Below are 12,806 nucleotides of genomic sequence, written 5' to 3' on the forward strand. Positions count from 1 at the left end.
AATATTATACGTTTTGCAACAAAATACAATTCCTATGCTCTTTTCTGCAAACGTTTAACTAGATTATTGCATTAAAGTATCTAAATTTAATCTTAAAAACATTGAATTAAGTTGAATTTTCTTGTAAAGATATTGTTACGATCAACATAAACTCAAACGTTCTATTATTTCTCAAAATCGTGAGTTTTTCTCTGTACATTTCCTGAAATTACACCTAAGACTTTTTACCTTTGTAAAACAGCATACGAGAATAACAGTAAAATGAAATGTAAAATTGCATTTACCTTAATTTTTAATCGAAACAGTATTGCTATAGTAGCTAAACGTCAATAATTATTAAAAGCACTTTGCGTGTAAAGAAGAATACAGAAAAACCCGATTAAAGCAACTATTAATAAATCTGTATTATCTACCAAAAATGTATTATTACACAGGATAAACAGGAAATAATGAAAAATTGGAACTTGGTTTTCACTGTTTATTTTCGGAAACAACACATTATAAACACACTATTTCGGGCTCAATGGAACATTGACTAATTAATTGTAAACATGGCATCAACAAATTCTCTATGTACACTGTAGAAACATGTACGGCGCTATGTACATTTTACAATAGATCTACATTACATACTTTGTGCGTGAATTCGTAAGATTCACAACAATTCAGAAAAATAGATAACATTTGGAATGTAGAAAATGGACCCTCATTCCTAGAGCTACAAATATGTACGAAACAGAACAAGAATGGGCAGGGAAAGTTTCTAGGTCCATAAAACTTCCTAAGAACTAAAACTTCCATACCTTCGTCAACTAAAACGTTATCTCACTAAAGAATTAAAATAACATGATAACGGAAACCTGTGTTAAATTATATTACAGCCCATGCACATCGGGTTTTTAATTACACAAAAAAAACTGTAAAACAACAATTAATATTGATTATTTTCTTCATAAATCGCATAAATAATATTTAAATAACAAAAATGTGAAAAGTTATTTAGAAGGGAGAGTTATGAATACATTTTTACATCATTGAATAAGAATTACACTAGTATATTCAGGTAAGACCTTTGCTCGCTGAATCAATTGATGTTTTATAAATTACTGTGTACGGCACTTTTTAACAATAATAAAAATTATATTTAATCAGCGTTTGGAGTAAACGCTTCACACTCGACTCTATCTAATCTCTTTAATACCAACTTATATGAAACGTGAGAAATACATGTTTTTTAAACTCGAGGATAAGTGATATATAATTTTAACTTATTTCATAATATATCTTAAAAAATGTTTTGCGACATGTATCACATGATTTGCTGTAATAGAATTGAATTTGAAAGTACTATTTTGAATTTAAAGTAGTGCTTGAATTAAAGTTAAAATATTGGTGATTTTGGCGACAAAATAAAAAAAATTGCACTAAAAATGCTTTAAAATAATTATTTTAAAAATTTTAAAGATAACTATGATTAAATATCATATAGTATTTTCGGTGAAATGTATCATTGTATAACTATTGATTTATACTCAAGTTTTTTAATGTATATTTGCTTTCAAAAAAGCAGGAAATATTATTAATTATATAATAGTAATAATAATACATAATTATACAAACTACAGACATTTTAGAAGTAATTATGTTTATAAAACGAAAAGTTCGAGAAAGAAAAGTAGTAAGCACAGTTTAACCACCTTTTCCCCCAACAATAAAATGTTCTATAAATCCCCAACAGTTAAATTGCTACAACAGTTTACTGGAGATCAGTTGTGAACTGAAATGGACAAATTGTTCTCTCCGAGTCCAGCCAAGTTGGAGCCTATTGTCGTATCCAAGTAATTTAATTCAATCTCATTAAAGACCAGTTTACCGTGAAAGACGAGACTGAACTTTGCTCAACATGTCCACTAACTTTTCAGAGAGAACTTAAGTTACTGAAATATCTTGAAGATTTTAACAAGTGCAATTTAATGAATGGACTTCCTGGCAGCAGTAGAATTCAAACACTTTCAAACTTGTACTGAAAGTCTACAAATTGTCATTCCTGGCCTTGTTTTAAGATCCATAAATTCAGTTAAACTTGAACATACAACAATTTAAAATAGCTATTATTAGACACGAAATTAATTAAAAAATCTACAAAATGTTTAGTTATTTCTTTGCAAAATAGTTGGAATATCTAACAACCCCAACGTACGGAAATGTTTTGTTTAGGGTTTATTTAATGGGTTGCAAGTATTTTTAGACATTAAAAATGTATAATATTTTACTTATAGATCCAAATAATTATATAATTATTTTAAAACATATTTTTTAATTCATTTTTAAACCAGGAGTGTTTTTGAGACAAACTTAAATTCATGATTAGATATACAGGTTGAAGATACGGCACTAAAAACTGAAACCATTGTTTCAAAACTAATTGTCTTTGTTTGAAATATATTACTGGCTATGGTTGATTGAAGAGGATAACAGATACAGGACGATAAAGCCAGTGAACTCTCATTTAAAGCCTTGCACATCCGACTCGCTATTGGCATCTCCACTCCTGCTATCATTCCAAAGGTAGGCTATACCTTACGTACATAAATGGTATGTAATTCGTTTCCCCTACACACCCATTATAACAGATTATTTTTGGCAAAAACTGGTTATCCGAAACTACTTCCCCTCCCCCTTTAATATACCCGGGTGTTACTGTAATAAATATATTTATGTATGATCATCAAACTAATTTTCTTCCTATACATCATATTCTTGGAAATTAAATATTCTTTTCTAATAATTGTAAATGTGTAGCTTTATATAATAGTACATACAACATTTTATTATTAATCATTGAGGACCAATTTAAACTTAACAATATAAATGTATACAATTTTGAGCATTTTATTATTATTCTAATAATGGCGTTTTAAAGGAAATATTTTTATTTAATGGTAATTTTAATGGTAGAAAATAGCAAAGAAAAGTTATTATAAGCAAAAAATGAATAGCTTTAAAACTAATGATGCATTTAATACAAAAGTTTTGTAACTGTCCTTTTTTGTATTTTTTCATTAATAAAAACTGTATTATAGATTTATTTCTTACAAATGGATTCAGCGAGCATTATTACAGTCGATTTACCAACACATTCACACTTATACGAACAGATACCCTAAAGCTGGGCTCTGGACAACATAACCTAGACATATACAGCGTAAGTCACCCCTATATTATATTTATCTACATTTCATGGTGTTTCAATTACAATATGTTCTTCTTTACGAACTAATATAAAACCAAAACGTTTTACGTTATCATATAAAGTATCGGGTGAGTGAGAGTTGCATGGCGGGGTCTCGCCTGGGGAACTACACGTCTACAGTCGATATATATAACATCGATAGTTCAGTATCGATAAAGTGTATGTACATACAAATAAAACACGTACAACGTATGTATAAACATCGTTACAACCACTATACACAGAGTCTTGGAAACGTATCATTTGTTTATCATCTTCATGAAACTCAAATTTGTATTTTATTTTCTTTAAATTGCATCTCTGCGTTATTATTTATTTATAACTGTACAGGCGTCTAACTGATTGTAAGTGTTTGGAGACTTATTAAAATGTACATATTTCAAACTAATGTTTACCAAATTACTCAATAGTACCGGAATTCAATTTGAATGTATAATTAATTGATCGGTTATTATCTTCTTGTGCCTCAGGGAGTGTGAATAAATATACCATTTCGTCCAATAATCAGACGCCAGAAACTTTTTACACTAAGCTCTTGTATTTTATGGTAAGGATTATTATAAAATCAGAGTTTCACTGATGAAAACGTTGGATGTTGTTTCGTTAAGCTTTTGAATGTTATATGACATCTCTCGATATTTCATTCAATTCATTTGGATGTGAATGTGGATAAATCCTACCTAATACCGTCCAACATTGTGAATAATTCACTCCTCTATGGAGCACTATAATATATTACTCTGTTTACAAGGTGTGGTGTAGTGTGCTAAAAGGGTTGCCTTGTTCATGCAGTGTTCCTTTGTTTATTTACTCACGAACAAAACAAATTAACACACTGCTCCCTGAGCATTTCACTGCACTCCAACCTGTTGATTTATTACGTAATAATTAATTTTAACGCCATTTTTAGAGCGAAGGTGTCTCGTTAGTTTTAAAACGACGAGTACAGTTTTACACCGTATGTAGGTATTAGAAATTGATGCTTTTGTGTTGGAAATATACGATTTATCACATTATTGAAAACCTATCTTATGAATAATGCATATACATGAAAAAAGTTTAATTTGATAACTGGGTGCTATGTATCTTATCTGACATAGTCAAAGTTGTATATTAAAACTATTCAGCGTCTTACAATAATGAATAATAACATTAATTCTTATCAAGTTACGGCAAATTCAAAGTGAACATTTTGTCACTTAACATAACCTCAATAATTATAGCTAGCTATATGCTACCAGGGTATTTTTAAAAACTATTTCATTACGGATTTGATGTAATATTCTTGACTCTGAACCTAGCAAAATGACACACTACCAGATACGAGTATATTCGTAGACCTCATCGTTTAATTTAATAAATACGTACAGTAAAAATATCCTGTGCTGTGGTATTTATTTCTACACGTCAAATTCAATAGCTAAAACAGAAAATGGGAACATCAATCTTACTTTGTACACATTTTGATGTTCTACTCCTTGTACCAGCATCTACGAGAATATCTAATAAACAGATCAAACGTGTACGTAAAGGCTGTCCAGACACCACTCGATAGTTTACGGAGGGAATGCAATAACTAGTTATTGTTTGATTCTACAAGGACATAAATATAATACTGAGAGAAAAGATTATAGTTTGTGGCCAATCGGTAGTTTAGTAAACGAATCGATGCTAGTCTGCCAAGTAATCTCCAGACAGCTCGTTAGTTACGCATACAACGAAACCTTACGATAAGACATATAACACTAACCAGTCTATCATATACAATATTTTTATATATACATAATATGCTATTATCAACAACAATATATTATTAAGATAGACGATTTCATTGTAGTTAACAACACACGTATCCAATACAACTTAACACTATTAGCTTGAGTTTGACTAACAATGCGGTACTATTTACATAAATTGGCAATCAATAAATATTGGCAAAACACGGGTAAACCGCTCAGTACAAATTTAAAAAATTCGGTTTTCAGGTATAAAAAGGTACAAATCGACGAGCACTACGAATAAAAGACAGACATATCAATGGCTGTGAACACTTATCATTTTGGGTTGTCGAATCTATTTCTACCGTACAACATTGGTTAGGTTGGTGACTGACAAATGGGTCAACAGTGTTCTGGGAGTCTACGTCCCACCGCTCCTACTGGTGTTTTATTATTCCAACACAGCTGGGATAATAAGAGAAACCCGATCAAGAATTTTACCCGGAATTTCATGGCGAAACAACCAGCCATAACACGCAGATTACAAGTCAGAGCCCCTTACAGAAACGCTAACGGACCATACACGTAAGGAATAACACGAGAAAGGATTGTCTGCGTCGTAATCGTTACTCTTTGTTTACATCCTCCCACCATTGAAATGGCCACGAATGCGATCACATCGAAAGGGGGACACCATCGAGGAAACCATAAATGTCCTCGGCGAGAATCAAAATCTAGAACCGAGAGTCCAGCTCTCAGTTCTGATGAACACAGTAGCGTCAGTACATCAGTCCTGAACGTCAGACCGTGGGAAAATTGTCACCTACTGAAGTGGTACATTAAAAGCCAAAGTCCCCGCTGCAATCCATGCTGTAATCAACGTCGTCGAAGCCGTTGCAGGTGTCGTAGAGGATGTCGTGGTGGTGGGCGACCGTGTGGGTGTCACAGTTGACCGTGTCACAGCAGCAGCACTGGTTTTGGGTGACGTCGTGCTGGTGGGGCGCCGTGTCGCAACCGCAGCACTGGTTGTGGCTGACGTCGTGTTGGTGGGGCGCCGTGTCACAGCAGCAGCAGTGGTGGGGAGCACGGCACTGTGAGGGTGCCCAGCTCCACCCCAGCCCTTGTCCCCAGTTGATGGCGGCGCCCAGCAGCAGTGCTCCCCCTACGTCCCCGGTACTGATGATAGCGGGTCGCTCGCCGTTCACCGAGTCTGCAACCACAATATCCGAGCAATATTAGCTAAGTCCAAACATGAGAAATACAAACCAATACTTTTAAAGATTGTGTTTTAAAAGCGTTTGGCAGGAAGTAAAGTTTTGGAACATTGAGTACACACATTTTAATCAATGAGTAGTCAATATATGTACTTCAACACACTTCGGGCGATTAAAAATCATAATTTTGAATCACTGGCCGCAAGGTATGATTAATTGTTTTGCATTCAATTAAAGTGTTACCATACTCTAAATACCTGAGTCATTTCAATTCATACTAGTGTTTGGATTCATCTAACACTTTGGTGTACCATCATATATATCTATACTGTATATGGTATCAGAAATTCTCCCAGTCACTCCAAATTTTGGGGATTACTCGAAAATGGGTCTTTACAGTGTCTGGGAAACCCCTGGAACTACTGCTTATTGGAATAGCTGGCACTAGAATCAACATAGTCTGAAAACCCTCGGTATTTCTATGCCTGTTTCTGGGACACTAGGTTTTAGAATGTATCAGTGCTCCATGTCACTGAAATTAGAGTCACAAGGCCTCATTTACGTCCCTCTGCTTTTGCAAAACACTCAAATTAAATTTTTAGTATATACTGATTTGAACAATATCTTAGTTTCAATATGTATTACAACTAACCGTATCCATAACTGTTAGTAAGTGTACCGTATATGGTGTATAAACCATTGCCCTATACAGTACAATGAATGTTTTGCTACTCACTGTATATCTGGACGGGAGGCAGTCGCGGGTGTTCAGGATCGGCGGGCGAAGTGGCAGGCTTGTCATCAGGCGGCTTGGTCGTCTGGGGAGGCGGCGGCAACTGTAACAGTGGGAAAGTGATCTGTATATTCAAATCTTTTGATTACAACTAGTGCCATATTTAGAGATGGGTTATTTTTCTTTCGATGATGAACAGTACGATACCTGGTCTAACCGTGTTGGAACTAGATAACAAAATAAATTCTAAAAAAAATTTCGGTCTCCCATAGAGAGCCATCTTCATTCAACAAAAAAAGGCCAAAACATATTAAACGTTGTTATTCATTGATTGGCCAACTCAACTCACCTGAGTAAATGGATATGTATTACTAGCAGTTCGGTTTTACATATGTTGACTGAAAATGGTTATTAACAGCTAGGCTGAAATAATTTAACTTTGTTTCCACTGGGTCAGACAGTATGATAAAACTTAGATAATAGTCACGTCAATAGCCGCTTTTGTCTAAGAACTAAAAATATTAAATTTATTATCCTATCACCATATTTATCCATTTAATAAGATATTATTATAGTTTTCTGATACAACCTTGAATATTTAAATAATGTTGTATTTAATTTTGTAAATAACTAAAACCAAATGAATCTATAGGATACTATGTTTAAAGTCCAAAAAATATATACGTTATGTTTCGTTTGATGCTAGTAACATTAAATTACAAAATATTCCAAAAAAACCAAAATTTTGTGAGGAACAGACTATTATTGTTTTAATTGTACGTACATTTTGTACCTCGTTACCTGTGATTATGAAATTACTATATTAGACCAGAAACCTATTACATTATCTGAACATCTGAACAAAATCCTAAACCGAGACGAAGTTAATTTACCTGACATGTCTTAAGTTTAAACGGTAGCCGGTAAATTGGATCTGTATGGAGAAACATTGTATTGCCTTTGGAAATAGCACACGTAAATGATGTATAGGTTTAACTTTTAACGTTTCAAAACTTCTACATCACTCTAGAAATTTTTATTTTTTCAACTCTCCTCACCAAAGGAAAAATAAAAATATCACCTATTGAAGAACATGTGGAAACAAAAGTAACAACGAATAAGCGGGAGTAACGAGAGCAGAGCTCGGCAGAAGCGCTCGCAATGCATTATTAACTCTCCAGAGCTGAGACAAAAGGAACATTGATTGGAGTGAACTTTTACTGGCGCAGTTTCATGTCGTGAAGTTATTATTTTATCCGCGAGCAGCGCTGTTGGAAGAAGCTTTTGGTATTGTGTGTTTCCTTGGTGGTCGGGTCTAAAACGCCACATTTGAAATCCCAGTTGTTTTGCGTACTGTTTTCCGTTTAGGAATGGAAATATCCTCTAAGACTTTCTGGTTGAATGAGTTATGTTTGTGGCTTGTAAGCAAATTAAATTACTTGTTTACTTTACCAATGACCAAGTACGCGAGAGGACAATATAATGACGGAAAAGAACCCAAAACCTTTTCACAGATACTATACAGGGTAGTTTCATACTTTAAAAATGTTTTAAACACTATGAATTCACAGAGTCACACAATCACTGCTGAGTTACAGGCCCAACAGCTCTTAGTTGTAGTTTGCAAGGGGCAAAAGATGTCGCAGATGAGATGGCGTAGAAAAATGACCATAATTTGATAATATATCTAATATTGCAAAGCGTACCATGTTTGATTTGAAAGAGTCCTAGGAATTACGTGAACTATAATCATAACTCAAATAAAGAGTCTGTGGTTAACTTGTCCCAGTAATTTGAGAAACTACAAACACTAAAAAATGTAAAAGATCAGATAGAACGCCCAGAACCATACAATATAACAAAGGGATGAAAGATAATGAAAGGCATACCTTATGATAGAAAATCGCCACTTATAAGCTAGACTCGATGGAATATTCAGGATTGATTTGAGATTGCTTTAAACGTTGCGATATATTGAATAATAATAAAAAAACAAATACGTTAGGTATGAATACCTGGGTACTATTGACGACAAACTTTTGGAAATGAGGATTTATATCAAAGAAAGGAATTTATATAAATATGGAATCCGCATATTTATTCATGCGAATGATTGCAATTAAGTTATAGGTGTTGGTAGTTAAACTCTTTCTACGGAGATATTCAAAGGTGTGAACCTATTTTAGCATTCCCTGTTTATTTTTCACGAAACTAAAATGGAGAAACATCGATGAAGCTAGAAATAATTTATTTTGAGTGTACCATGAGAAGTAGACTTACATGTTACTGCTCGTAAAAACACGCAGTTAAAACACATATCGATTCTACTTGTGTTTTGCCCTTATGATGTCCTTACCCTAAAAAACTAATTTTTCATCTGCACAGTACTGAAATAATTTCTATTATCAATATTTGTTCAGATAAATACTTGTTAATTTGCAGGTCCATAAAGTACGGTGATAAGAGTCGCAGCATCTTCTGCATTTAGCAGAGTAGGATGTTACCCTGACCAATGCGTATTTTAACATCATTTTATTTTTGTCCCATCATGAGTGTTGAAAACAAACGTTCTCTATCTAGCTTCGCACGATAATTTATGTATCCTAAGGAAGCAAGATGTCTAAGCTACTATCCGTGGTGATATTTGTAATGACACAATCATAATTCTTAATTTCGAGCTGGACCTATAGCCTTCTCTTGTCATAAGCCATTCGTAAATTAATTAATTGGTGAGTTCTGGCTCAGTATTTTACACTAATTGTCTGATACGGTAAAATATTGAACGTGTTTTCATAGGCATTTGAAATTGTACAACTCTTAATATAACGGAAAATATATTTTTCATGAGTAATTGATTGTGCGTTGACGTTATATTGAAAAGTTTGGATCATCAACGTTATATAAAAGTCCATGCAATCATCTATCTTAATAAAACTTGGAAGAACCTTTCTGCAAGTTAATAGTAAGATCAGTTTCTTTGTTGGCACCAATCAGATCGAACTACTAAACTACTACACATACACCGGATATTCTTTAGATATTCTTGCCAAGATTTTCCAGATGCTAAGATCAGGTACATCGATACATAAGCAGCCCAAAATACTAAATATTTATTGTCTGTAGGTTTAGCATTACGTGGCCAATCCTAAAAACCCAAAATATAGTTTTAAGAGTAGAATGTTCCAACGGCGGTTAATGCCGCCGGTTAATGGTGGTGTGTGGGTGCCTGTACTGCACTCTAAAGGCTTTCAGGAGCCAGGTGGTCAAATGTCCATAGGTTTCAATAGAACCGTCTTATACTAGAACTGATATCTACTTGAATCTTGAAGGCAACGAGCTTAAATTGTCTTGTTAACTATTCAAACTGTTTGGAGAGTCATACAACATATGAGAAGATCTCTTAAACCAATATCCGACATGCAGTCGTTAATACTTGAGATTAGGTGGATATAGGGGAGATACGAGCACCACAAAACTTTGATTTATAGGATTTAAGCACAATCAAAAAGGTTTAAGACAAGTAGTTCCTATATTTAATAGAAGATTTTTTTGCAAATTGACATATAGTATATTAGTTAGTTTAAATATACATATAGCTAGATTTTTTAAATCCAGTTATAAAAAAAGTTTAAATCAAAATATATAATTATTTATTTCTCTTATTTATAACTAACAACTTGTCAAACCAACCACTGGGGAGACCTTCGGTACTATCCAAATCTTATAAACTTTGTGATCTAACTACTAATTTAGTAATCGATACTAAAAGTCAACTAATATTGTCAAAAGAGAATTTAAGTTCAAAATTTAAATGGAAAATACTTAAAATTTACAGCATTTTAATATCTCAGTTTAAATTTATGTGCGACAAAGAAGGTGCAGTAAGGTGTGGGTTATCTCCAGGTGACATAAATAAGGGAGAGGGATAGATGGGGTGGCTAAGTGTGAGGGTTCCACCAGGGCTGCTCGGCCCATCTCGGACAATGTACTACCTGAACTACTTCACTGAAGTAGCAATATTGCAAGTTTTAAACTGAAATAGACATAACAAATCAAACATTATTAATTATTTTAGTTTATAATTTTCACATTAAGAAGCAATTTTACACTGTACTACATACTAAATATACTGTTCCCTGATTAAACAGTTTTTATAAGCAATGCTGTTATGTTATGCACTTCTGGCTTAAAAAAATATGAAGGTTTTTACCTGGTGTCAACACGCAACAGATTACCATGTGACTACATATAGTCAAATATTGTTAGTAGGGCTAATATATTCTAGTCGAAACCTTGGCTTTGTATTTGTCCTAGTTTAATAATTAGGTGGATTTATAGGGAGTAATCCTATTATTGTTATCTTGTGTAAATGTTACTTCATAAATTTCTTTACTACTTATCTTAGGTTTAATGTCTTGCATATTACAAGTATAAACCTTGTAGCCTTTCAACAAAATATAATGTACATACACTTATAAACTTCTACTATTTAGTGGTAAGAGGTAATTGAATAGGTTTAATGTATTATATCTCACGTTGTTTTAGGTATTACGCTGTACTCTTCCCCAGTTTATTTCGAAACAATAGAAAATCTCAAAACCTCCAGATACCAATAGCGTCAATTTCCCCAGAAGAACAAATCAGCAAATTATACTCAATGATACATTTCTCCTAAACGTAATTTTTCGAACAAACATTAGACAAAGCAAAATAATATAAAAAAAGTAATGACAACACTGTTTGACTAATTATGGCAGAGGCATCTCAGAAACAAAAAAATAAGATTTTGTTCTTTTTTTAATTAAATTGCTAATAGTCTGATTTCTAACCGAATGATAAGGAAATGGTGTAACTAAATTTACGTTTCTCTGTCTCAATCCGTGGAGTAAAATCCAACGTAACTAATTATAAAGAAAAAGAACAAAAACAACTATCCAAAAAACCTGACAAATTCCTGTCACCTAAAAATACATACTACAATTAAATGAATGCGAACTCAATGGAACACCGTTTGTAGGATATAATCAAACCTCACATCTATTAGCTACTACATATACAAGTGCTCCGAGATGTACCGTAAAATCTCTGCATATTTCAACCAACATGAGAAATGTAATGAGTCGTGATACACTCTATCTTAATGTATTATTTTAATTATGGATAGCAAAATATATTTAACTATGAGGTAAAATGTATCTGTTGACTTACCGTATTACTAATAGCTGTCATCCAAAGGCTGAAAACATAACAAAATCATTAATAATAAGCAATAAGAGGTCACTTAATATTTGCTTGAATGTATACATGTACAAGTTGATTTTAAACAACATCATTTCGAGTAATTCTATTCTCACTGTATTATAATATTAAATATTATTATTGCGTTGTTATTCAGTTCTGAGCTACGCTCAAACTTTTGAGTCTCTAGATATCCTCGAAGGTAGAAATCAATGACAAAATGTACTTATCAGATGTATAAGCAAGTGAGTTAATAAAACACGTTTTAATAAGTGAAGAATTTTTACTTTTACGTACGAAGAAAAGTGCCGGTCTGAATAAAGTTCTACACCTATTGCACAGTTACAACAACTAAGTGTGCAACGCCCAAAATGCCCTCATGAATAATGATCAAACAAAGTTCTACAACAATTATGCGTTTTGGTATGTAATAAAAAAACAAAGATAGTAAAATAAAACACGGTGTTGTGAAAATAAACGACATTAACAAAGACCAATAACTTCTGAATGAGTGTCCTATTTGTATTTTTACAATTAAAGATAGTACAATAAATCCCAGTATTTGTGGAATTTAGAGAATAGCTAATAACAATTAAATTACTATTCTTACCTGATCGTTAGGCAACCATGTGCTTTTGATACACAGTTTT

The 12,806-nt window shown here is 33.1% G+C and overlaps 1 protein-coding gene across 3 annotated transcripts in view; it reads right to left on the bottom strand.

Moving 5' to 3' along the window:
* Positions 1–464: 464 nt before the first annotated feature.
* LOC124374657 overlaps positions 465–12,806 on the bottom strand; it is a 285,377-nt gene continuing 273,035 nt past the window's right edge. For all 3 annotated transcript variants that reach the window (XM_046832836.1, XM_046832848.1, XM_046832841.1), the window contains 3 exons: positions 12,127–12,154; positions 6,922–7,021; positions 465–6,181 (listed from right to left, as the gene is read on the bottom strand). In XM_046832836.1, coding sequence (XP_046688792.1) covers positions 5,811–6,181; positions 6,922–7,021; positions 12,127–12,154 — 499 coding nt within the window. In that variant the 3' untranslated portion in view covers positions 465–5,810. The remainder of the gene's footprint in view (positions 6,182–6,921; positions 7,022–12,126; positions 12,155–12,806) is intronic.

Source organism: Homalodisca vitripennis, chromosome 1 (assembly GCF_021130785.1).
Source record: "Homalodisca vitripennis isolate AUS2020 chromosome 1, UT_GWSS_2.1, whole genome shotgun sequence".
Taxonomy (NCBI): Eukaryota; Metazoa; Arthropoda; class Insecta; order Hemiptera; family Cicadellidae; genus Homalodisca; species Homalodisca vitripennis.